Source organism: Eleutherodactylus coqui, chromosome 2 (genome assembly GCF_035609145.1).
Source record: "Eleutherodactylus coqui strain aEleCoq1 chromosome 2, aEleCoq1.hap1, whole genome shotgun sequence".
Classification (NCBI taxonomy): domain Eukaryota; kingdom Metazoa; phylum Chordata; class Amphibia; order Anura; family Eleutherodactylidae; genus Eleutherodactylus; species Eleutherodactylus coqui.
Window position 1 is genome coordinate 159,242,379 of NC_089838.1, and position 27,517 is coordinate 159,269,895.

A 27,517-nucleotide genomic window follows, 5' to 3' on the forward strand; every position below is an offset into this window, starting at 1 on the left:
TGCCAAAGTGAAAAGCATTATTACACTGTGAAAGCCAAATACATAATAATCTAGTGCTCTATGCTGTCACAGACCTTTAACGCATCAAGGACACGTGACTGACTGACACAAAACCCTAAACTGCAGAAATAAGCAACCGACAAGCAAAACATGCCGCAAAAAATGATTATAAGGGTATGTCCACACAGAGGAAAATCCACAACTACTACAGAGCAAAATCCACGTTACATGCAGATTGGCAGCAGACTTCACCCCTAGCGCTGAGAGGAGAAAACGGCAGTGAAAATCCACAGCATAAATGGACAATGCTGCAGATCTAAAGATAAGCAGATGTGATCTGGCAAATCCGCAGCATCTTCACAACATGTGAAGATGCCACTACTGTACATTACCATGTGGCATATACACTGCAAATTTTCTGCCGTGGATATGCGTGCAAAAAATCTGAAGTGCATAACAATACTAGCAAAGTGGATGAGATGAAAATATTATCCACATGCTGTATAAAACACCTGCAGTGCAGATTTAAAAACCACAGTATGTCAATTTACGCTTTTGATTTTCAGAGCAGATTACACCAAGAATTGGTTGTGGATTTCACACTGCAGAAAATTCATCCCTTGTAGCCATGCACTAAGGCTGTAGCCATATGGGGCTGTTCGACTGCAGATTTCCCACAGCGTAGAATCCACAGCATGTCTCCTGGAATTTGACAGCATTAAAAAAAAAAAAGTGCACTAAAATGGGTTTTTATAGCAGAAATGCTGAGGATTCGCTAAAGATGTTACACTTTGCACTGTAAAAGGCAAAATCCACAGTGAAAATTTGCAGCATAAATTGACATGCTGCAAAGTTTAAATCTAAACGAGTTTCATTAAAGGGGTTGTCCTGCGTCGAAACGGGGTTTTTTTGTTTTTTTTACCCCCCCCCCCCCCCCCCCCCCCGTTCGGCGCGAGACAACCCCGATGCAGGGGTTAAAAAAACAAACAGGAGAGCGCTTACCTGAATCCCGGCGGTCCGGCGTCTTCATACTCACCTGCTGAAGATGGCCGCCGGGATCCTCTGTCTCCGTGGACCGCAGGGCTTCTGTGCGGTCCATTGCCGATTCCAGCCTCCTGATTGGCTGGAATCGGCACGTGACGGGGCGGAGCTACACGGAGCCGGCATTCTGCACGAGCGGCCCCATAGAAGACAGCAGAAGACCCGGACTGCGCAAGCGCGGCTAATTTGGCCATCGGAGGCCGAAAATTAGTCGGCTTCATGGGAACGAGGACGCTAGCAACGGAGCAGGTAAGTATAAAACTTTTTATAACTTCTGTATGGCTCATAATTAATGCACAATGTACATTACAAAGTGCATTAATATGGCCATACAGAAGTGTATAGACCCACTTGCTGCCGCGGGACAACCCCTTTAAGATTTTGTGATTATTTTTGGGCACGACGTGTTGATCGAGATTTGTTTAATCCTCATCTACTTTGCTGCTACTGTAAATGCTGCGGATGTTCGGATGTTCTACCAGGAGTATGGCCTCACCGGACAGACATGCTATGGATTTTCCACAATGAATTTGCACACAGAAAAATCCACCGCACTTTACAGAATCAGGAAAGTAAATGAGATAAACAAATTTCACCAAAATGTGTAAAAAATAAGCACAGAATCCGCATGAGAGATAGCCAGCGGTGCGGCTTTAAATCCATAGGACGTCTACTTCTGCTGTGGATTTTCACCATGGATTTCAACTTTTGCAATGCACAGGCCAACTTCCATGGCAAATCTGTATGCAACAAATGTGCATTTTACTGTGGCAGATAGTCCTTGCCGTGTGGCTGTATCCTTAAGGAGAATAGTACACTTGTTAAATTTAGTCATAAAGAGCATAAATGGGTAACAAATTAATGGTTCAGACGAGGAAATCCATGGATAGCAGATTACTATGTCAGTACAAGTGAGGCAGTAAGCGCTGCTACTTACCTACTGATGAGGTAGGCAACGCAAGGAAAATAGAACATGAGACAAATCTTCAAAATGACAAAACAAATGCACTTTTCTATCCAAGAAAGTCAAGCTGATGAGAATTTTATTTTAAAAGAACTAGATGATCTGTATAGAATCATACTACTAATGCTGGAAAAGTTATATATGTACAAATATCAAGTCCATGTACCCTGCTCGGACCATCCGAGGGAGAGGGGGGCAATTAAATGGTTCTAGTTTTTGCAAATGATGCATTTTAAAATAACTGAAGATTTAAGAAAAGAAAGCAGCAAACCTTACCTTTGCTGGAGTTCTTTCATGGAGGGTGTTAAATAACTGGCAGTTACCAGGTTCACCTTATTCTTGATGCATTTCTTCGCCACTAATGGATGTGCAGAATAAGGCAGTAAACTATATTGTGGAAGACAAAATATAAGTGACAAGAACAGATACTGCATTGTTGAATGGGGTAAGTTACATATAAATCAGGCCACTAAGTGTAATGAATCATTTCAGTAAAGGGTTGACTTTTTTTTGTCAATGCAAACAGTCATTCTGCTGCATGTGGAAGACACAGCAACAATCCTAGCAGGAAATGAAGTCCTTATCAGAAGACAAAAAAAAAAAAAAAAGTATTTATTTTTTTATTTTCTATTATTTATCGGAGTTGTTATTGTGGCAGTCTTTGCCATATTTGTATCTGCAATCCTCACATCTCAAAAAACCCACTCTGTAAGGCTGGATTCACACGAACGTATATCGGCTCGGTTTTCACGCCGAGCCGATATACGTCGTCTCTCTCTGCAGGGGGGGGGGGGCTGGAAGAGCCGGGAGCAGTGCTTTGAGCTCCCGCCCCCTCTCTGCCCCTCTGCACTATTTGCAATGGGCAAAGGCGGGGCGGGGCTAATTCACGGAACTTAGCCCTACCCCCACCCCCGCCCTGCCTCCTTTCATTGCAAATAGTGCAGAGTGGTGGAGAGGAGGCAGAGAGGGGGCGGGAGCTCAGTTCCTGCTCCTGGCTCTTCCATCCCCCCCCCCCCCTGCAGATGAGGACGACGTATATCGGCTCGGCGTGAAAACCGAGCCAATATACATTCGTGTGAATCCAGCCTAAGGGTGTATACACTGGCGGCAGCATATTAGTTGCAACACATAAGGTAAAATCCACACAGATTCACTGTGGAAATCTTCAAACGTCTATCCCATGTGCAGGTACTCAAAAGGTACTATATGGTGTCAGTAGAGCCGAGGTCGAGCCAGCACACTCGTCCGTATTACAGGCACAAACGCACCTGTAGGGTACTTGCGTGAAGCCGGCCCTTCACTACGACCCATACTACTACCATTGTGTGTTTATGGAGATTACTTGATTTTAGGCACCTGTTTGCAATGGATGTGATTACAGCACCAGAATTCATTAACCTGTAGAGGTATGTACTTTAAACAATATCTTGTATACAGGGTGCTATTACTTTCCCAGAAAAGCAATAAAACAAACATTGTCAAATTTAAGAAAATAGCTACAGTAACCTGACAACAAGTTGATGTTTCTTCACTAGGGAGGACAACTTCTCTTCACTCTTGAAGACATCCAACTCCACTGGGGTCGTGTTGTTATACTTCTTTGATAAATGATCCACCTGATCTTTAATCATGGACACTGAAAAAACAAACATTAACTCAACATAATATCCCAAATATAAAGCACTTAGTATGGAAAGGAGGCTTATGCGCTGCAGCAGCAGTGAGCGGAGGAGGCTCCAGGCTTGGACAGACCACCTCTCCCACAATCAAAACACTTCTCTCCCAAGCAGCGTACAGACTGGGCAATCAGGGCAATTAGTGCTAATATAACCTTTGCACTCTGACACTGTGCCATGTGACACATCCTTCGAGATGGTAAGAGGCTTGACTGTACAACACAAGCAGGGGCTTCGAGACCAACTTATCTTTGTACAGCTGTTAGCAGAAGCCATCTCCTCGTGTGCTTCCAGAACATCAATCAGCACTGTCCCCCTGCAGCTTTAGAAGAATCCCATAGGAAGGATGCATGTATACATATATATTTCTGACTGGATGTATGGTGCGGCTTGTTAATTTTGTAGTGGGGAAATGGGGGTCAGTGCGACTTATTACTGTACTGTATTTATGTACAGAGGTAGGTTTTGGCCTTTTTTTTGCACACTGTTAAAAGTTTGAATTTCACCCCTGGGTATACATGCAATATGCCACATGCTTTTCATGTACAGTACATCCCATTGATTTAATATATAATGCAGAATCACTACTAAATAAGTTCTAGATAGTGAGTAGCAGGTTGCAAAATGGCCTGTGTTATGGAACTCCTAATAACCATGTGGTGTGTGCAGCTTGTTCCAATTTGAAACCAACTTAACACCATTTCTCAATCATTTATATGTTTGACTGGCAGGTTGGGGCTTCAGATGCTGTATTGGAAATGGCAGTAGGAGCTTAGCAACTAACTCTAGCTCCTGTCCCCTCCAATTGCAAAGAGGGGAGAGGAGGAGGGAAGGGGGTGGGAGTTTAGCAGACACGCTGCTAAACTCCCTTCCACCTCCCTTCTCCAGCAGCTACCATAGGCGTCTATGGAGATGGCACCATATTCTGGCCAGGAAGATAGTTCAGGAACTATCTATCATGCTGGCCAAGATAACGCATACTGTGCACATTTCGGCCAGGCACTTTTACGTCGTGGGAATATGCCCATCTGAACTGATGCATTGTAAACTCAATGCATCAGATGGGCAGCATATATCGGCCGGGTGTGAAAGCGCGGCCGATATACACTCGTGTGAATGAAGCCTTATTCTGCGGAAAGGTTATAACCTTCTTATAGATCTCTGGTTGAATGGAGTGATTGAAATCAATAGAGTGGCAGTGCCCATATGTTCTATCAGCAGAATGAGATTTTGCAGAGTTCAAGCACTTGCCAATCTCCGGTGCTCCCATTAAGATGAGCAAAAAAGCAATGCACATTTAGAACCCCCATTTTTTTGGACTTGGTCGGGGGCCTAGCATTTGGACTCCCACCAAGGTCATCCCATAACCTGTTGATAGGGGATAACTTTATATCTTGGCTCCACCCATGTTATTTTGTTATAGATGAGTAAATCTTAAAAGTTCAGAATACCCATGATTACCTGCAGTAATTTCCACATTAGGATCTCTTGTAAGGTAACTTATGACAGGCTCTGAAACATAACCAGATCCAAGTACCAGAATCCTCTTCTTTGATTCCACAGTCATTAGTTGGGCGTACTCTCTGGTAATTAAATAGTATAATCTCATTATCCTTCATAGATAAAGCAGCAGCATCTATGCGTGAACATAATAACCTAAGTGACTCTATCACAATAGTCATGAAGCAAAACCATCATATGTGTCCATATTTGCTTAAAAGGAGATCCTTGGACAGAGTAGTTCATCCAATAATCACATATCTTAAGGCGAGGCAAGGAGAGTTAAAATTCAGCTAGGATTTGTATACAAACCGGTTTAACTTCTTAAAAACTAGAATAGTGTTACATATATAACGTGAAACTACTGGTGCTTGGAAATTCACCAGAGTCACTAATGACTCTTTTACAAGGGCCGAGAATTTCACGATTCTCGTTTGTCCAGTGGAAAGAGCTGGTGACATCATCACCAGCTTGTCTGCACTTGGGCAGCCCGTCTAGACTGCCCCATTCTCGTTGAGATACGCTCAGTCCCCGGGCACTTAGGGAAGTGCAGCACTGAAAGAGAAGTTCAAACTAACCAATATCATTCTGTTCCGTTTATTTGGACGATTATTTGAACGATAATTGTTCTGTGTAAATGGGGCTTAAAGGGGTTGTCTCGCGAAATCAAGTGGGGTTATACACTTCTGTATGGCCATATTAATGCACTTTGTAATATACATCGTGCATTAAATATGAGCCATACAGAAGTTATTCACTTACCTGCTCCGTTGCTGGCGTCCTCGTCGCCATGGTGCCGTCTAACTTCGGTGTCTTCTTGCTTTTTTAGACGCGCTTGCGCAGATGGATCATCTCCCTTCGGCTGGTCTCGGAAGCATCTGCGTTTTGGCTCCGCCCCCTTGTACGCATCATCACGTAGCTCCGCCCCATCACATGCCGATTCCAGCCAATCAGGAGGCTGGAATCGGCACGTGACGGGGGCAGAGCTACGCGATGACGCGTACAAGGGGGCGGAGCCAAAACGCAGATGCTTCCGAGACCAGCCGAAGGGAGAAGATCCATCTGCGCAAGCGCGTCTAAAAAAGCAAGAAGACACCGAAGTTAGACGGCACCATGGCGACGAGGACGCCAGCAACGGAGCAGGTAAGTGAATAACTTCTGTATGGCTCATATTTAATGCACGATGTATATTACAAAGTGCATTAATATGGCCATACAGAAGTGTATAACCCCACTTGATTTCGCGAGACAACCCCTTTAAGTAAGAAATGTAGAAAAGGGAGCCTGGGCATCAGCATATCATCAGAGTAAAGGAGCAGGAGCTGTGAAAAGACTTTAAAACCCCATGGCTGTTGCCCGCTCCTCTGCCGTGGCCGGCTAGAAACTAGGAGGCACGTCCAGAGAAGTATCCGGATGAAGAAGCAGGAGCAGAGATCTGTTTTAAAGCACTGTGGCTGCTGGATATAGAAGTTTCCCTTTGCCTCGTGTCCCCCAAAATACATGGACACTGGTCTCTAGGAGGGTGGAAGTCTTCAGATGTATAGTCATCTCTGTGTAGCATCTCATATATTTGAATATATCCATATGGACTGTCAATAAAAGAGAACCCATTCTAGTTTAAAAAATTACTGTGAATGAAAGTTTACTTGAAGATTGCCTGTTACATGCCTTAATTGAATGAGGAAATCCTGAAAACATGACCTGTTGGGGGCCCTGAGAACTGCAGTTGGGTCACACTGCACTGTGCTACATTGACTGACCACCACTACTGGTAGCCACTGTACACTACAGTCAATGTTACAACTGAATGTCTGGAGCTGAAACAAACCCATCTTGATACAAACATAAATCGGACAGGACTTATCAAATCCATAATCTTTTCATCCCAACCCTGATATCTACTGGATTAGTATCACAGGAGCATTAGCTGAGATCACTGACTAGCATCACAGCCTCTGCTGCGGGGAACAGGTTCTCTTTAACCGAAGAGTGAGGACCAGGCAGTACAAATCTTACTCCCCTGATTAATCATCAGCCTTTAACTGGAAATAAGAGCATTTTTGTGAAGAACCCTGCAAGTTACAGTAAGCTCTGTACAGAAGTCTTGCATGACAATTCCATGTACTGTATAGGGTGTACATAGGTCAAACTATAAAGCAGGCTAACTGACACGGGTGGATGTGAACACTAGATGTTAATTGTACCTGCTCTCCCTGAGCTTCTGGATGTACTTGTATTTCGGAGTTAGTGAACCATTGCTTGCAATCACTGCCTAGGTTTACAAAAAAATATATATTATTAATATGTCCTCAAAGCACAGCATTACAGAGGATTAAACTGATAGAAAGGTACAGAGACTTACATCGCGAACAACAGGAGAAAATTTTTCCTGATCAATTGGTCTTTCAGCATTTGACATCAGCTGGAGAAAAAAAAAAAAAACATACATAATACATAGAAAAATAGAAAAAACAAACATATACATAGAAAAACAGAAAAACAAACATATACATGATACATAGAAAAACAGAAAAACAAACATATACATGATACATAGAAAAACAAACATATACATAATACATAGAAAAACAAGCATCTACACATAGAAATACTGTGGTGTGGATATAAACTGCACCGGGACTTTATCTAAGCCTACTCATGTACAACAATCAACTCCAACTCCTCCAAGTACCTTTTATCTTGTTTTTTCATGTCTTTCTGCTATTGCAGCTCCTGCAGTCGCACTGCTTATTTATTTACATGCTCAGACTCCGTGAGGTCACTGCCTCCTCCTCCTCCTCAGTTCCCATGAGCCTTCAGGCTGCTCTGCCAGCACTAGACATGCCCACAGTACACTCACTGGCCAGAGACATGCCCCTCCTCCCCAGAGCTCCGCCACCTCTCTTGGCTTCACAGGGAGAGCTGGCAGCCTCTGTATGTTAGCTCAGTCCTGCAGCATATACCTCTGTAACCCGATCCCTTCCCCAGCTGGCATGGACGGACTTGCCCATTCCCTGCTGCTGACACTTTACAGCTGGTATCTGCCAGTATCTAAATGCCCAAGGTTGTGCCAGTGATCCCAGCGCAGTAGGGGCTCATACACACGGGTGCACGCGAGCTGCGCCGGACGCTCTTGGACTCCACTCATCACACTTCTGTAGACTGCGTGAGATATTGCACTTCCAATTGTGGTCCATAATACGGACTGAACAGGATGAGCTTGACTTTTTTTCAAGCGGACCATTAGTCCACGTGAAACAACGCCATTGTTTATAGCCTAATTAGCTATAATGGGTCTAAAATACATAGAGGACACACGGATGGAATATACATGCGTGTGCGCGAGCCCTGAGGCTGCTATTACACCACAGTGTGGGAGAAACGCTGACTGCAGCCGGCACCTGGACTTGTCCTAGTGACTGAACTGAGGTGCCGGCTGCAATCAGAGTGCTTCCGCCTGCATTATATGGAGAAGCACTCATGGGGTTTGTTGTCATTTCAGATTCAACCTCGGGATTTTCCACATTGAATTCGCCTAGAAGGCTGGCTTCACACAAGCAACAAAAATCGCACAAGATTTGTGCGTTACACGTGAGTGAAGTTTTCTCGCATGGCACTGTGATGTGATAAACACATCGCAGCATGTTCTATCTTTCTGCGAGATCGCCTATTGTTGTCAATGGTGCCAGCGACAGTAGCTCTGGCCCAATTGAAAGCAGTTTGAGAACTCCATGATCCTCTGTGACAGCAGCGGCAGGGGATTCCTTCATCCCCGTGGGGAATGCCTTCGGAAGCTGTGGGTATGAAGGAATCCCCTGCCGCTGCTGTCACAGAGGATCACGGAGTTCTCCAACTGCTTTCAATGGGGCCGATGTGCTGCCACCCCATTGACAGCAATGGGATGAGGGGATTCCCCGCTGTGATGCGCGGTTGTTTTCATGTGAAAATGCCTCACATCCACAGGGCTTTATCACCTTCGCCCCTGTGTGAAACTAGCCTAAGAAAGCTGCATAAATCCAGCAATGCCACATACTGTATTTCTGCTGCACATTTAGCCCCATCATTGTACAAAATCTGTGTGAGACATTCTGACATAATTCCTTGCAGATCCGCTCGAAGTGTTCACATACCACTACTTGACCGCTATCCACATAGAAACACATTGGAATTTCGCCCATGGATTCAGCCTATTGTCAGGGCTACATTCAATGCAAAAACTGCGGCAGAAGAGCAGTAGAGTTCTGCCACGGATTTACGGACGAATTCCATACAGTAAGGTTCCTGACACACAGGCATGAAAATTCACACAAACAAACTGCGAGAATAGAACCCATTGCTGCCAATGGCTTCATTCTCACTTTCTTTTTCACACATCCGTGATTTCGCGTGCATGAAGAGAAAGGACCTTCCTAGAATATGCGCAATCGCGGCCGTAAAACTCCATATAAGTCAATGGGGATGCCTGAAAATTTCAATTCAACCTGTCTGATCACTATAAAAGCCTGAAGACCGCGCACAATGCCAAGTAGTACACAGAATATAACCCACTGATTTCATCTCTGTATTTTCATGCACATTTTGCATGCTCCCAAGCAAACAGAACGTGCTCTATTTTATATGTTAATCATTTTTATTAAATATTTGCATTAACAAGGTTATAGTAACATAATTAACCATCACTCTATTTTTGTGCACCATAAGTCCCCATGCAATACACAAGTTGATGCATGTAGCACTGCACAAATATGCTGGAAAAGAGCACATGTTGAACTGATTAGGCTGACTACCCATTTAAAATGTGGTGTGTCCTACATGCGCAAAAGAACATGCCCTGCGTTTGGGAAAAATACAGTAAAATACGCTGACAGGCCTCATTTATAGCACAAATACATTGCACTGAGGTGTGCGCAATTGTGCATGTGTGCGTGTCAAGGAGCTCCAAGACCAGCTTCACACAGGCTCAAGCACATTTCTCCCACGAAAACATGTGGTATATTTCCATGGTCAAAATTAGTTTTTTCCCCCTATGTATTTCACGCACAGCTGCGTTTGTGTTTATCTCTTTCTCTCTCTCCCTCCCCCCATTCTCTCTCTCCCTCTCCCTCCCCCCATTCTCTCTCTCCCTCTCCCTCCCCCCATTCTCTCTCTCCCTCTCCCTCCCCCCATTCTCTCTCTCCCTCTCCCTCCCCCCCATTCTCTCTCCCTCTCCCTCCCCCCCATTCTCCCTCTCCCTCCCCCCCATTCTCTCTCTCCCTCCCCCCCATTCTCTCTCTCCCTCTCCCCATTCTCTCTCCCTCTCCCCATTCTCTCTCCCTCCCCCCATTCTCTCTCTCCCTCTCCCTCCCCCCATTCTCTCTCTCCCTCTCCCTCCCCCCATTCTCTCTCTCCCTCTCCCTCCCCCCATTCTCTCTCTCCCTCTCCCTCCCCCCATTCTCTCTCTCCCTCTCCCTCCCCCCATTCTCTCTCTCCCTCTCCCTCCCCCCATTCTCTCTCTCCCTCTCCCTCCCCCCATTCTCTCTCTCCCTCTCCCTCCCCCCATTCTCTCTCTCCCTCTCCCTCCCCCCATTCTCTCTCTCCCTCTCCCTCCCCCCATTCTCTCTCTCCCTCTCCATCCCCCCATTCTCTCTCTCCCTCCCCCCATTCTCTCTCTCCCTCCCCCCATTCTCTCTCTCCCTCCCCCCATTCTCTCTCTCCCTCCCCCCATTCTCTCTCTCCCTCCCCCCATTCTCTCTCTCCCTCCCCCCATTCTCTCTCTCCCTCTCCCTCCCCCCATTCTCTCTCTCCCTCTCCCTCCCCCCCTATTCTCTCTCTCCCTCTCCCTCCCCCCCTATTCTCTCTCTCCCTATCCCTCCATACCATCTCTCCAAAATGCACACAAGCTCTGACCAATGAATACTAGGCTGTATTGCTGACTGTAATACTGAAGGACAGCGAAGTGACAGCTGGGCATGTCTGCCTGACCTTGCACTCCCACTGAGAATGCCCAGCTGTCAAGCCTAAAGTCTCCTGAGTTGCACTGAGAGCCAGACCTGAGCTCTCGGGCCCAATGTCCACAGGCGGATTTGATGCGCGGGAGATCCACAAATCAAGCTGCCCATAGGGATGCATGGGCGCCCGCAAAGCAGTGAAAAATCATGCAAATGTGTTTTTTTCCCAGCGTGCGAATTGCACGCATGGGAAGAAATCACAGCACGCTCCACTTTCTGGCGGATCCCACGTGGACAGCTGCCATTGAAGTCAATGGCAGCTGTCCGTTCCACGGACGACCCGCAGCTGTCGCTGTGGACGTGCTGCGGATAAACAGGAAATGAAAAAATAAAATAGCACTGCGCATGTGCCGGGCGCGTTGGCCAGCATGCCGGACACATCCGCTGTGCTGAAGAAAGAAGATATGGCCACGATGGAGGAGACCCACGCTGGATCCCGAGAGGTAAGAAAATGTCTTTTCCTTTCTATGTCTGAGGGCAAGGCTGGATTCCACTGTGAGATTCAGCAGTGGAATCCGTGCGTACAAGTGGACATTGGGCTTCACTGCGCATGCCCAGGCCGGAAGTCTGCTGAACTAAGCTGAGAAGCCGACCTCCGTGCACAGCATTACAGAGGTCGGGACGTCACCAGAACACTGAAAGTGCTACTTCAGGAGTCACGTGATCGGAGTTGCAGGGAGACAAACAGATACATCTTCCTCTGGTAAGTATATTGAAGTCTTTCTATGTGGATGATTGCTTAGAAACTGAATTATTGTTTTTCCCCCTTTAAGCAAGCAATTGTTTGGCATTTGAATTCTACACTTTGATGTATTAAAAGGTATAATTAACTGGGACAGTTATGGGGTTGTTCAAAAAGCTAAACAAAATAGCACCAGCAAATGGAATAAGGTTGTAAAAAAGGAAAAAGCTAAATAAAAATGGAAGTACTCACCTCCTAAAACTCCTTCAACTCCAGCACCAATTTGCAACTCAAGAGTGTGGGGCTGTTTTTTTACCCCAGTAAACCATAAACTATGTCTAAATCCTATGTTATCTCATTTAAAAGTGGGTCATCTTACATTGTAAAAGGCTGGAAAAAAAACCCTCACCCTTTAAAACCCCCAATACTCAAGTGTTCATGCACTGGTGGTCCCATGATGGACTTATATCCTTTTTTTTAATGAATCATACTAGCATGTGATCACTGCCACTAATCACTGTCTTCACCACAAATGCAGGAAATACCAGCATGTGAAAAACAAAAAAGGGATAGCACCACCGAACCATCAGGCCTGGAGCAGTGAGGGGATTTAAGAGGACAGCACTGTGTTTTGTTTTCAATCCCATTGCATTTTTCCTTTTCCTCTAAGACAAACTCTTTAAAACTGGGTTCACACAGGGCGGACTTTCCACACAGAAATTCCACCGACATTTTTAAACCCAAGACTAAGTAGCAAAGTGAATGAAATTTGCAAAACATCTCGGCCACACATTGCGGACAAGCTGCGAGGAAATCGACATGCGGTGCGGTATTCAAATCCCCAACATGTCAATTATACCGCCGGTTTCGCTGCAGGCCCTCTTCTCTCTATGGGGAAAACATTCCGCAATGTAATACAGGACAAGCCGCTTCGAGCTTGTGCAAAATATTGTGGGTTTTGAAGCAGCCTTTCTGCTGCGGAAATCTTGTGGAATTTTCCGTGTGGTCCCGCTGCAGACATTCCGCAAGATTTCCGACCTGTGGGAACCCAGCCTAATGGAGGATAAAGAGCACTAGCTGTCACAAACAAAGAGCAAGTAAACTCCCTGATGAAGGGAGTGGGAGGAGGCAATAATATGAACAAATGGTGGCTCAGTGGTTAGCACTGTTGCCTTGATTCCAATCCAACAAAGGACAACAACTGCATGGAGTTTATATGCTCTCCCCGTGTTTACATTGGATACTTTGGTTTCCTCACAAACTCCTTTAACATACAAATAGGCGAGTACAAATTGTGAGCCCCAATGAGGACAGAACCGGATATCAAGTGATGTAAAGTGCTGTGTAACATGCATAAACTGTATAAAGGCAGTTTCTGATTTTTGTTCTACAGTTGTAGTAAGAGATAGCAGGATCTGATCTGTCTCGCTCTCCCCCTCTGTGTAGTCTGTTAGCTTGTCTGCAACCCCATCCTCCTCACTGAATTAAAAGCTGGTTGAAAGGGGCAGGACACCACTTCAACTTCTTTCTCAGGCTGTATAGCAGATAGAGAATTAAGCTTGGTCTTGCTTTAAAGTTGAAGGTGTTGTCTCACAACAGCTGATACCTAGAATGCAGCCCCAGCACATTCCAGAGTGTCCACAAGTCTGGGGCTGTTCCATTAAAGTTAATGGAGATGAGTTGCATATATATGTCCTCTGCTACCCCACAGCTGTGGACATGCCGAGGATACATTCTAGGTATCATCTATTGTGAAACCCCTTTAAAGATTCTTGGTTTAAAACAGCCTGAAACAGAGCCTGTAGAAACACAGTTGAGAGAGCTGCAAGAACATGCTGCTCTCACTTCATGCTTCATTTCAGCCTGCTATCTTGGGTTGTATTATGGCTAGAATTAAAGATTCTTGGCTTTAAAACAAGCTAAATCAATGCTCTTTCTGCCTTACAGCAAGGATGTATCTCATATGTTCTTGGCTACTGAAGTGCCTCCGTGCAAGTATGTAGGAGATACGTACTGGTCAGGGAACGGATTGGATCTATGAGCAAGACTATAAAATACATCAAATAAAATCCTCCATACACTTACCATCTCCTCAATGTATGGGAACAACAGGTCCCCAAAATACTCAGTTGCTTCAATTGGAAGCTGTGCAGGCAAATTATCGATCGAGCACATCAGAATTCCATTTCCTTCAACACTAGAAGATACAAGTTTGTTCCACAAATAATTAAACTGTTTCTTTCTGCTTCATATGTGAAAATAAAATTACATTGCTTACCTGTCATGAATGATATGCTGGTCAGCATCATACATGCAAAAAGGCGTATCAATTGTTGTACATTCAGTCATGAACTCTATGGATCCCCCGGTGTCTGCAGAGATGTCTCCAATGGCTAAAAGTCTGGAGAAATAAAATAGGTACAACATAAAGGACATGTAATCTAAAACCATACAGAGTGGGATGCTGATGTGCAATTGCATCAAAAGGAGACCATACTTGGGAAAAACATACTGTGTAGGGGCTACCATACATTATTACAGGAGATTTAGTATATGAGCTCTCATCGCGGGCTCTCTAGTGCCACCCATTGGATAGCAACCATGTAAGTCAATAGGGGAAATTTACTGAGGACGCCATTTGCATCACTGGGCTTATTAGAATTTCCAGAACAGAATAACGAAAATCTTAACATTGCCCGATGCTAGCCTTCAGTTAACTTTAATTACAAATATCACTGGTTCATCATACACATCCAATCTAAAATCAAATATACAAAATGCTTTAAACGGAAAAAAAAAAAGATAGTTGCCAATTCTATTTTTTTCTTCCAGCGATTTCATGGATTATAAGTAAATGCAAATTTTCTCCATTCTAGTTTAAACCTTTCCAATCCAATTTGTATCCTGGTTTTCCTAGGGGGCTTACTCTTTTTCTGCCATTATACAACGGCGCTATATGCTGGCTAAAGCCAGTACTGCACGAGGTGACACGTTGGATAGGCTCCGACAGCAGAGTGGCTGGCAATCTAAAGTAAGAGAACCCCAACGGATGTCTTCCAACATCAGAGCTGTACAGCCTTAAATCATAATGTCTTCAGAAGTCAGACAGTGGATTGGAAAGGGTTAACCTACAAGGCCTTGCATCCTATATACAATAGATGCTGATATTTCAAAAGGATGATTTGCTCCCATAAATTTGATTAAAAGACTGCATTTCCTTTAGCAAAAAGATAAAATAAATTATATTATTGAGACAAATATTTAGTTGCACTAACTGTATAAGTTATCTCTATCCATATACTCTCTTAGGGCATAATAGTGGGTGGTCTTCCTCCATGAGGCAAAGCGGAATGTTGCTAAGTAAGAGCAGCTCCAAGGTCCTCCATCTATTAAAGGGGCACCATTCAGGAAAAATGGAAAAATGAAGCACAAAAGGTTCTCCCGACAACATGGACCAATGGTTTCCATTCACTTCACCTGTAGTGATCAGCTCATTGCAAGGTGAGTCATGGTTAGAAAAGATGTTGCCTTGGTAGGACAATCCCATTACTAATGCCTTTAGGACAGGCTATTTTATTTTCCCTCCCCTTTGTTACAGGTCACTTAAAGATTCTTTGGTACATAAAATATATTATGTCTATGCAGAATATAATATAGCCCTGAGGTTGTATACATGTAATCAAAACCAGGTGAATCCAGACAGCATTGCCTACTTGTGTGGTAGCACCGGACATCCTTCGGTGACAACTGCAGAAGACTTAACAGGAGCTAACAGCCTTTGAGCATCCTGTCTGTTGAGCAAACGGGGGGTATGTGGATCCCAATATATTCCATTAATCAGGCAGGTTGTATAAGGTGCAATCTTTTTGGAAAAATAACACAAATAGGAAAGAGGGTCACAAAGGTTGCTATGTCATACAGACTGAGTAATAAATAAAGTGCAGATAGGTAGACTTTAATATAGGATATTGATTAATTAACGCAGTCATCCATTAATGTGTATAACGTATCTTTAACTTACATCAGTATTAAACCTTGATGTGTAAAGTTCTGGATTCCTGTCATATTCTACTGGGTCGTACACTCCATCGGTTTTCCTTACAAGGTGGTGATGACGACTTAATACAGTTGCATACATTTTCCTAAGATCTACAGAAAAGAGTAAGTAATGAGGTGGTAGGAAATTACATAACAAAAGCCTTCCAAGAAATGTGTATTACCTCCAGTCTTGGAAACTTCTTTTAGTTCATGAGGTTCAACAAACTCACAGGGCAATTCATTAAACATTTCCTGAGCTCCCTAATTTACAAAAGAAGATATACTTATGAGAACAGGTATCAGCATGAGCTACATAAGACGTACAATGCTGTAGTGGAAAACATTAAGGGCTGCATGTATAGTAGTGTCCAGCTGTATGCACATTACTGAAAGACTGGACAATAATTGACATTTTATCAGAAATGGTCACTAACTTTCAAACAACTATCTGAATGCCAATGTGATCACTACCAAAACCACGATTTACTTGATTTACCTAAAATGACATGTCCGTGCTGAAAAAAAAATCCTCTAAAAAGTGTTGACCAACAGAGGTCACCCTTCCTCCTAACTTGCTGTCCATTACCTGTTAGGTCAGGTGAGATTATCTCTGTTACTGGATAGTGACCAAAAGCAGAACAGGAAGTGACATAGGGAAAGAGGGGGTGGGGGGAGTGGGGTGGAATAACTGTAGAGCTTTCTGTGTGCCATCACTTGTAGCTTACTACCTTACGCCACTCCTTTATACAAACACAGGGCTAAAGTTACATTCTTTTACCTTTGACACATTGCCTGTCCCCGTAAACACAAAGGTCAGAGGTCCAATAGATTTTGGCATTAAACCGAGAGATATTTCATATCCCGCATCCCTCACAGCCTGGACTGCTTGGCTGCTGTTTCGGTAGTTGTGAGCCATACCTATGTGCTGCAAAAACATTTCCTTCATTAGACAAAAAACATAGAAAAAAGATACAATAGAAGAACTGCAACAAAGAGTAAGAGTCTCTTTAAAAGGAAAAGTCCGTTTATAACGTTTTTTTCCCCAAAAAGCCAAAAATCAACTGTTGGTATTTTATTTGGATGTTTTTACAGTCTATCAATTGCAATTACAAATGTACATTTTACACAGGCACAACTTACCATGAAAGGAGTGTGGTGTCCCAGTGCAAGAAATCTCAGGCCCAACCCATGCAACATGTTGATCATTCCTGCATAAATGGATTGAACATGTTCAGAAGAGGTTTTATTTGCTGACAGTCCATTCTTGGGACAGCAGATCCGTGTGTTCACCACCTCTTCCCTGTGCGGTGACACAGATCATTCACAGAGGCATGTCTGATATCAGAACATAGAGGAAAGGCAGTCACATGGACGTCTGGATGTTACGTCACTAGAATGGGATGCCACTGCAACCGCATTGTCTATGAATCACTGCAACTTTTCAAGCGCGGAATTTCAATTCCATGTTTTATTTGTTTTTGGTGGGGGTCCACACATGAAAAGAGCGGAGGTCTTGCAGGCATACCACCATTCCATTCACTTTAACAGAACCACTGAAAATTGTCGAGTATAAATGGTCGTCAATCTACAAGGTGCCCTTTGAAATGAACGCAGTGGCTGTGCACATGCATGAGCTTCACTCCTTAAGGATCTGGGGGAGGAGGGGTGGGGGCTGGTTATTCCTTATCCTGTGAATACAGCATAACATCTTAACCTGGAACAACGCCTTTGATTGACATTTTTTGCATACAAAGGTTTTGAGGGGTTTTTCTTAATATGTCTATGAATTCATATTTCTATAGGTTGTTCACCAAAAAGTGTCCCCTAGACTACGTGATGATAAATCTAAGTGGTGACAATTTCAAGAAAAGGAGTACACGCACCTGCTACACCAGCCCACTGTCCAAAGGCCACAACTCGCATCCCCCTATGATCCATCATTTTTTCATAATCAATGAGTCGTATTTCCTTTGAGAAAACAAAAAAAAAAATCAAAATAGAAAAACTGGAACAGAAACTAATAGCAAGTAATTTGTTTCTTAGAGGCTACAGACACATTATCACAGAAAAAAAAATATATTATTTGCTTCCCAAGTACAAAATGAAGCAACCTTCTTCATTAGAAATTTTCTGTCTGCAAATACTAGCTAACTATCCTGCTGAATCTAACATAGATCCAACAGAGGACTGCTACTGGCTGTCAACAGGAGAGGAGGGGAAGAGGTTCTATAAATCAGATCAAGGAGTGTAGAAGGAGGAAAGCATCCAAGTCTGCAGAGAGAGCAGATTACATAGTGTTTCCGCAAAAATAAGGCACCCCCTGAAAATAAGACCCCCCCTGTCCCAAATATAAGGCACCCCCCAATAGTAAGGCATTGTAAAGTGTGCAGGCAAGTCAAGAGGCCTGTCCCCTGCTGCCATCCCCGTTGTCTCCCACCTCCAGATGTATAGGTAGATCTGCAGACAGTCTGCTGTTGTCCTGTCCCTGCTGTGGTGTACGAGTGTGCTGTTGTGAGCTCCCCTTGCTGGCTGGAAAAGTACATACTGTACGTTCTGCTCCTGCTGTACATGTCTGCTGTGATGAGCTCCCCCTGGTGGCCGGAAGCTGTAATACCATCCCTGCTTACAAGTGGTACAGGAACTTCTGTCTGCAGACAGGTACGTTACTTTACAGCCCTTATTTTTTTATGGCTCTGTGTGTGAGTCAGGCAACCTGTGTGTGATTCTTAAGGCTGGGTTCTCACAGAGCGTATTTCCAGCGGAAATCTCGCAGTTTGGCCACAGCGATAAACAGCTATATTTCTGCCGGGAAAGCGCTGCTTCAAAACCCACGGCACTCAGCTGCTTGTTTTGAAGCGACCTGGCTGCATGCTTTTCCGTTTCTGTGGCCGGTGAATCCGCACCACAACACCGGCTTCTCCCAGCTTTGCCGTGACAGATTTGCTGTCCCATGTGGACGAGATTTCTGAGAAATTCCGTCCACAAAGCTGGCCAATTGAGGGATTAGCGGCCACAGACGGATTTGCCGCGGCGAAATAAGACACCCCCTGAAAATAAGACGTAGCGCATATTTGGGAGCAAAAATTAATATAAGACGCGTCTTATTTTCGGGGAAACAGGGTAGGTAGTAGATAGGGAGGAGGAATCATATGGGCTGTGTATAAGAGAAGAAAACCCACAGGAGACTGCAGGGGAAAGTCGCACATTCGTTCATACCAGTGCCTATCAGCAGATAGGAAAAGAGATTTCTCATGAGCTGTAGAAGAAAAACTAAGGCCTCAGTCACACGGGCATTTTGAGGCACGAATTTTTGAATGCATAACTGATCACCTAAGCGGGCGTCACGGTGGAAAAAAATGTGACTAGCAGCATTTATCCACTCAAAAGGCCTCGGTCACACGGGCGTTTTAACACTCAAATAGAGCACTGTCCGCTATTCCGCACTGCGGCTGTGACAGCTGCTGTCACAGCTGTGGCAGAGGAGCGTGATGTTCTCCCATTGAATTCAATGGAGCCGGCAATACAGCCGGCTCCATTAAAAGTAATAGGCTGCCAGCAAGCACTGCGGTGATTTTAGGGGAAAGGGCTTCAAATACAAGCCCTTCTCTGAAAATCAATCCAAAAATGTGTTTAAAAAAAATTTAAAAATTTATACTCACCTCTCTGCAGCTGCCGGGGCTCAGCAGCCAGCTCTTCTCCTGCACTGCTCTGAGAAGTATTCAGCAGGCGAGGATTTTAAATCCCCACCTGAATGGGCTGCCTCTGATTGGTTGAGCACTGTGACCAATCAGAGGCAGCTCTCAGCAATTTAATGACAGCTGAGAGCTGCCTCTGATTGGTCCTCGCACTCAGCCAATCAGAGGCAGCACTCACCCATTCATGAATGAGCGTTCGCATCCAGGGGTTTCACATACATAGAACACTGGTTTGCTGCAGTTACATGCATTCTGCGAACTGGTGTCCTACTATTTTCGCCGCAGGCGTTTTTCCGCATGTCAAATTTGCACGTGACTGCAGCCATTGAAAAGCATTGGTTCTCTCTAAAGCGAATTTTTTGAGACGCGGAAAAAAGCATGTAAAAACGCCCGTGTGACTGAGCCCATAAGCATTATAGGAATGAAGCTGTGCTGATACATGAGAGCTAGTGAAGGAAGAAGCATCCTGGACACACTTACGTCCAGCATTTACTATTGGGAAGGACACAACCACATGAGTAAAGTCAAACTACAAGCAGAATGCAAATGCATAAAACAAGTCTGAAAATGAATGAAGGAATGGAAATTACAGATTGACACTCAGTACAATTTTAATACAAGGTAACAGCAAAATGTAAAATGTTTTTTTCTTCATGTCAAAGCGTATGTATCCATAGCTTCTAAAGGAAAGCCTGGCAACTTTCCTGACATAGTAACATAGTATATAAGGCCGAAAAGACATCCAACCATCCGTTTTAGTTCAGCCTATTACCTCCAAATGTTGATCCAGAGGACGGCAAAAAAACAATGCACAATGAGGTAGTAGGCTCTAGGCTAGGGGCACATTTAACATATTTTCCACAGCAGAAACTCAGAGTTGGTAAAGAAACAAAAAAGTGTAACCAAAGCAAAGGAAAAAACTTGGTTTATGCCCAATCAGTTTCCTGGGGGAAGACAGCTGCATTCTATGAAATTGTCTTTACCTGAGGGTGAAGTCACACGAACGTATATCGGCTCGGCGTGAAAACCGAGCCGATATACGTTCGTGTGACTTCACCCTGAGACTTGGATAGCACATCAGATTCACACAAATTACTAGTTGGCCAAACTGATACTAATCAAATAATAATGATTAAATGTGAACAAGGTGTGCTGTAGTTAGGGTTTAATTTTTGTAAGATCAGGCTTTTGAACTGGAAAAAATAAAAACAAACAACCAACCAGTAAAATGCTAGTCGGTCTTCCAGAAAAAAAAAAATCAGGTCCAATGGAAACTAGTTTGCAAATTTGGAGTCAGTTCGCCTCATTAATCCATTAAGGACCAAGCATGGTAACTATACGGCGCTTAATCCTGGGCTTACAGCCCTGCTGATAGTAAAATTACAGCAGCGCTGTAAGCCTCCTGCTGCTGTAATCAATCAGAGGCAGGACGGCTTATAGGCTGTTAGTGACAGCTGATAACCCAGAGGAGAAGGCAGGAGGGGTTTTTAACCATTTCTGCCTTTTCCCTCCCCGAGTACGCAGCGCTCAATGAGCACTGGGTACTAGAAAGTGAAAGTGGAAGGGTTTCTTTCACTATGGGAGCCGGGGGGAGGGGGGAGCGGGGAGGTCATGTGACTGCCGGAAAGGGTAAGGGTGAGGAAGGGGGTGAAGAAGAAGAAGGAAAAAAAAAAGGACAACACAAAAATTAACAAAGAGCAACTCAAACCTCTTCAAGTCCATGGACCTTTGCACCCCCCCATTACAAAAGTGAACATAAGCTTGAATAACATAACGAATATCAGAAGGGATAATGCAGAAAATCGTAAGTTATGTAAATATATATCACATACATACACACGAACATTTCTTTTAATACAAGCACAAAATATGCGTTAATACTTACTTGTTTCAAAATTTCATCCAGCAATGACATATTTGCTTCTTGGGCCTTTATAGTATGAGAAAAAAAAGCATAGGTCTTTTTGGGGATGAGTTTTTCTTCTGGTGGTCTTTTCACGCCAACAATTAGTGATGCCTGCGAGATATCTTCCTGAAGAGCTCCACCAGCTTTAATATAGTCCTTAAAAAGAAAAATAAGTAAAAATACTCAGAAAATGTATTCTAGATGGTGGAGACACTGGCACAAAGCATTTTTATGTGGGGAAGTATTTTGGTACCACATACTTGGGAGTAATTTAAGATTCTCAAGGCTTCAAAAAGAGCTACAAACATGCATGAGAGCCGATTGTAAAGTAACGAGACTGATACAGGTTTTTCCAAGTGGTAGATCTGGCAACACCATCCAGGTATTTGTGAATGTCAAGCATCAACATGTCTAAACCTGCAGTTGGACAGCCATACTCTTCAGCATTCTGCCACAGTCGGTGAAAGCACTTTATAGGTGTCATCAAGGCGGATGAAGTAGTTATTTCTCTAAAAGTACAGTATTTCACCATTACATGCTTGTCCTAACATTTTGCGAGTTTCATTAGTGCCCTTCCCAAGCTTAACACAAAATTCATACACCCCTTCTATTCTCACAATGAAGTCAGAAGCGAACTCAATAAGGTCAGAGTTCGCTTCTGACTTCATTGAACAGATGGATTGGCCGCGCAGGTCGTGAAGATAGTGAACTTCTTCCTTGTCCTCCATGTTTTCTTGACCTTACATCTGGTGATTTTTTATCTGGCCGCGTGTTAATGATAGAGTCTACATGCCACCCTTACCACCCACCATGTATGATTTGCGAGTATGTATCACACAAGCCATTGCATCCTCATCATCACCTCGGCCATCAGTGAATCGGGATACTCTACGTGTATAGCAGGAACCTGACTACAGACTCGATGTGTGTCAAGTGGCAAAGGGGGCTCAGCTTCAGTACCTCTGATGTGGGAAACCTTTTTGATGCTGTGCAAGAAAACATTTTATGTCTTTATTTCCATTGACATCAAATTCATGTATCCGAGTGTCATTAATTGTGTGTCAGGGTTTCAAATCAGCAAGATAATTTGTAATAACGCTGCATTTTAAAAGTATATTTTTTTTGCAAGTTGGAATATGAAAAAAACTTGAAAGTTGAATGCTTCACAAGCAGTATTTGGCTTTAGCATCTGTAAGCCAAAACTAGGAAGGTCTCCAAAAGCAGAACATGCAAATCTTTCCCTTATACCTTTTCTCTGTAGATTCTGTTCTAGGCTTTGGTTGCCACATGCTGAAGCAAAATACTAATGTGTGAAAGGGACCTAAAAAGGAGTGCTCACAGACTTCCAGAACTGCTGGACTTGGTTAACTGAAAGAAAACATGGTAACAAGAGATCTGTCAACTGAACCAATTGGACGGATTATAAATATCAAGATGGAAATACAAAATGGAGTGTGGCAAAAGATGCCAGTCACTGCAAAAAAAGTTATGCACAAGTATTAATCAAAATATGAAAGTTATAAAAGGAAAGCAAGAAGGACATCAAAGGGTCTGGAAAGAAGTCTCAAAGTAATAAGCCTTGAGAATAGAAAACGTACAAGAAAAAAAAAAAAAAAAGAGTGGAAACAGGAGTCAGTATAAGGGCTCATTCACATGACCGTATCTGTAAAATGCTGCGTTTTACCGGTCTGTGTGAGGCGGCAGAGGCCACATATGGCAGCGAGTGCACAGACAAGCACAGTGTGACTTTTTAAAAAATCCCCCGCTCTGTTTCATAGTGGGGTTCCGTATGAATCTCCGCCCATATGCAATGTACTGCATATGGACAGCGTTACATATGCTGCCCATACAAAAGTATAGGGCTCACGCTGCATGGTATGCGGAGAAATAGAGCATGCTGCGATCCATTTCTCATGTGTCACGACACGCAGGGTTTACATGCTAGGTCATTGTGGCTGTAATACGTGCTGAAATCATGGTCATGTGAATGAGCCCTTAAGCTGAATTAAATGGGATTCACATGTTAAAGCCAAACAAAAACCAACAGAAAGGGGAAAAAAAGGCACAGGGTGTTAAAGAGAAGCAATTACAGTGTGGATGATGGGATGAAAGTGAGCATGCGCTCACATGGGCAAATTTTTAACATGCAATATCTGACCAATTGCTTTCAACATGTTCATTCACATGAGTGATTTATATCTCAGACAGATGGTCTACGATGGAGGAAAAAAACTAATAAAAATCGCTGCTTGTCCTATTGTAGGGCGATTCGGTTTCAAAAATCGCCCATTACATCTGCACTGGCAAAGAAGTCTAGAGGACTGCATATAGACAACTATTACATTTCCACACTCATTTACGATACGTGCTTGTATGTTAGGGAAAGCCCCGGGGGAGATGGCAGTCATTACTTAACCATCAATGCACCAATGTACAAAGGAACTGCTCTTATTCCATTGATAGAAAAGAGGCTTAGCAATGATAGTTTCTTTTTGGGAATTTTTCACCGATATAGCTGTACGAGAGCTTGTATTTTGCTGTAGAGTAGTATGTTAACAGCAGCATTTAATGTACCATATAAAATGTATTGAGGTGAAAAACCCATAATTCTATTACAGTCCATCACAGTCTCTTGGGTTTTGATTTAATGGCAACCATATGGGAAAAATTACGCAATATTTTGACATTCAGGACTTTTACAGACATTGTAATATAAATAAGTTTTATTTTTTAAATGACAAATGGACAAGGATGGGGTGAATTTTAATAAACTTAACTTCTTTGCTCTACTGGTGTAGTTCAATATGAGAACACTTGTAGAATGCACTGTAATACTTCTGTACTGCAGTGTATTGTGCATTTTCAGCGCTAAATCATTGAATTCTCTGCCACTGAAAGTCAATGACCACCATATGGCAAACTAAATACAGCCTCTTTGCTTCTACATATACTTACCTGAGTGCCCCAAGGATATACATTATGTGCAAAATGCTGGTGTAAAGTCAGTCAGCCAAGAGGTAACAAGGCGGAGAGAATTGTTAAAAAACAAGTCAAGCAAGAGGAGCCAAGTCTACCACAAAGCGTGCATAACTGTGATAAATTTATTGCATTTTTTTGCCTGCCTGGTCTAGCTTTATGCTCTCTACTGTATATTTCAGACATTAGTAAATCTGACCCATTCATCTTAAGAAAAAGCTAAAAGTTTTACTCCTTTCTAGTTTCATGTGAAATAAAAGAAATGTCTGTATGCTTCTCTTTTTATGTTTTCCAAGGTATGGCAATGAATGAAAAACATGGACATATTCTTCTCTATTAGTTTTTGTACTAGTAAGAAAGAAAATGCATCTTTCAGGAAAGACAAGTTGTCCTTGAATCACGGGAACAAAAACATGTTCATTCTAAAATGTTACATATATTGAATAATGCCGCCTAGCAAACACAATAAATGCTCAAATAGTTGACCCCCGCAACAAAAGTAAAAGTTGAAGAAATGCTGTTACATTTATGACAGATGAATGACTGAGCCCGCTCCATTTTTTTTGTTGATGCCTTTATGAATTGACATGATAAAACCCTTAAAAGCTCAAATGTGTTAATACGGATCAGTGGTCACACTACAAAACCAACAGCGTACATTTCTTGAGTACTATTCAGGTGCTGTTATGCACTTCTTTCCTTTATGTAGCATCCGCTGTCCTTTCAATGAAGACCATCCTTAAATGTTCATAAAGTACTCAAAGTAATCGTGTTTTTTTACGTGAACTAGGACATTTCTAAGAAGCCATTCTGTTATGAGCAGCTCACCCCTAGCCATCCAAGAAAGGGGAACGCAGCTCAAACTGGCTGCTAAACATTGCGAGAGATGCTGTTACATTACAGCGTACAGTCAAGACAAGATTCACACTGCAACTCTCAATTACACATCAGGAAGAAGATGTCTATACTAGTCAAGAACTTCTTAATCCTACATAATTACATAGATTCAACTTTTCTCAAATTGCTCTCCAACCCATGATTGAGCTTCCATGACAAACTTTCATTCTCGCTTGGGCTAAAGAAGGATGCATTCATAAGGCAGATCGCTCTTGACATGTCTCCAACACAGATGGGTTGCCCATTATCCAAAAATTCCTGGGCAATCCTTAACTTTGCAATCAGTCGATGAATATTGCATACATACCGTATCAAGTATACACTTTACAAGTCTCCGATAAACGAAAGCAAGAGGAAATGCATTGGACAGGAATGGCGACGTACAAGACTACATTCATACTAGCGTTTATTCGACTGGTCCAGGTCTATTAAAAATGGAAGTCAGAAACCGGAAGCGAGATGAATAGCATCTGTAAACTTTCTACTTACATCTTTTTTTTAATATCTAAGCAATGGTGGTGTGTGTACTTCAATGAAAATGGCTCAGTGGTTAGCACGCTTGGTTCACAATGTTGGGGTACTAGGTTTACATTTCATTAAGGACAACATCAACTTTGAAAAACTCCACACAGACATCACCCTTGGTCAGATTTGTACCTACAACTCCAGCACTGCAAGGCAGCAGTGCTCATGACTAAGCCACCATGCTTGTTCTTTCATTGCTAGAGAAATAGAAAAAGAAGAATAGACACAAAGAGAACATAGACATCAGCCTTGGTCAGATTTCAATTCCAGCACTGCAAGCAGTAGTTCTTCTCAAGCATATTAGCTCCGTCATTAGAACACACACAATGAAAACATACAATCTACTTGCAGATGTTGTCTACAGTCAGACATGAACCTAGAACCCCAGTGTCATAACGTAGCAGTGCTAGCCACTCAGCCATCATGTTTTTTTCTCCTCCTGCTTCTTCTTCTCTGGAATAAGAGAAGAACGAAAAGTGTCTTATCCTCCTCCTTTACTTTCTCCTCTGGAGGAGGAGAAGGAAGGAGAATAAGAAGGAAAAAAAACATGGTAGCTTAATCATTACCACTGTTGCCTTGCTGCATAAAGGTCCTAATTTCAAATTTGATCAAAGACAACATCTGCATGTGGGTTCAAATCTGACCAAGAGTGATGGCTGAATGGAGTTTTTTTTCCTTTAAAGCTGATGTTACCCTTGATGAGATTCGAACCTAGCACCTCAGCATTGCAAGGCAACAGTGCTAACCACTGAGCCACATTAACTGAAAAGGCACCACTGAAAAAAGAAATTGTCTACAAGTTCCACTCGCCTCCCATTGAGTACAATGCAATAGTTTTTTCTTTTTTTAATGATCCCTATATATTCTGTTTCTGAAACTGGAATTAAAAGCGCAACAGTCTGCTCTTTTGATCCAGAGTAAAAATAAAAGAATAGAGATGGTTACATGATACAGTTTTGAAAGCTTATAACACTATGATCAGATTCTCAAATTTTTCCATCCATGTATGAATTATCTACTGCAGTAGCATATCCATTATGCACATACTGATATCTATACATTTGAATATGAATTAAACCTCACTAGAAGCTAGTAGATACATTTATGTATCATGCGCTTCGTGCTCTTTAGTAGTATTTATGAGACTGTTTGCATATAGTGTGCTAATGAATTGTATCCATCAAGCCATCCCTTTGATTTATCTATGCACCCGCCCTTTATGCATTGTTCCAGTAGGTATGAGCTGGTTTTCAGTATAATGCATGTATGAATTTTATCCAGAAACTCATTTTCTGAATTATTCTTATATGCACTTTATTAATACTCAGTGATCTTGTTGTAGGCTCATTTGCTTGTAATTTTTATTTTCGGTATATCAGCGTATGCGCTTGGGTATGAAAGATTGTGTGTACTTAATGTTCATAAATGGCACTGTGAGGTGAAGGACTTTTATCAATTTCAAAGGGGTTGTCCCGCCGTGGCAGATGCATGTCTGCACTTCTGTAGGGCCATTACATTGTACTTTGTAATAAACGGTGTGCTTTGTAAATGAGCCATACAGAAGATTGATACTTACCTACAGTAGTGCAAACACCCCCCCCCCCCCCCCCCGTGTTGACAATCCTGTCGT

The 27,517-nt window shown here is 43.0% G+C and overlaps 1 protein-coding gene across 1 annotated transcript in view; it reads right to left on the reverse strand.

Moving 5' to 3' along the window:
* AASS (aminoadipate-semialdehyde synthase) overlaps positions 1–27,517 on the reverse strand; it is a 67,234-nt gene that overhangs the window by 12,878 nt on the left and 26,839 nt on the right. The window contains exons 3-16 of the mRNA XM_066591841.1: positions 21,469–21,645; positions 17,772–17,856; positions 17,029–17,096; positions 16,667–16,813; positions 16,071–16,149; positions 15,872–15,999; positions 15,564–15,712; positions 14,129–14,251; positions 13,936–14,047; positions 7,544–7,603; positions 7,386–7,453; positions 5,143–5,264; positions 3,512–3,641; positions 2,282–2,392 (exon numbers count right to left, since the gene is read on the reverse strand). Of these exons, the coding sequence (XP_066447938.1) occupies positions 2,282–2,392; positions 3,512–3,641; positions 5,143–5,264; positions 7,386–7,453; positions 7,544–7,603; positions 13,936–14,047; positions 14,129–14,251; positions 15,564–15,712; positions 15,872–15,999; positions 16,071–16,149; positions 16,667–16,813; positions 17,029–17,096; positions 17,772–17,856; positions 21,469–21,645 (1,559 nt within the window). The remainder of the gene's footprint in view (positions 1–2,281; positions 2,393–3,511; positions 3,642–5,142; positions 5,265–7,385; positions 7,454–7,543; positions 7,604–13,935; positions 14,048–14,128; positions 14,252–15,563; positions 15,713–15,871; positions 16,000–16,070; positions 16,150–16,666; positions 16,814–17,028; positions 17,097–17,771; positions 17,857–21,468; positions 21,646–27,517) is intronic.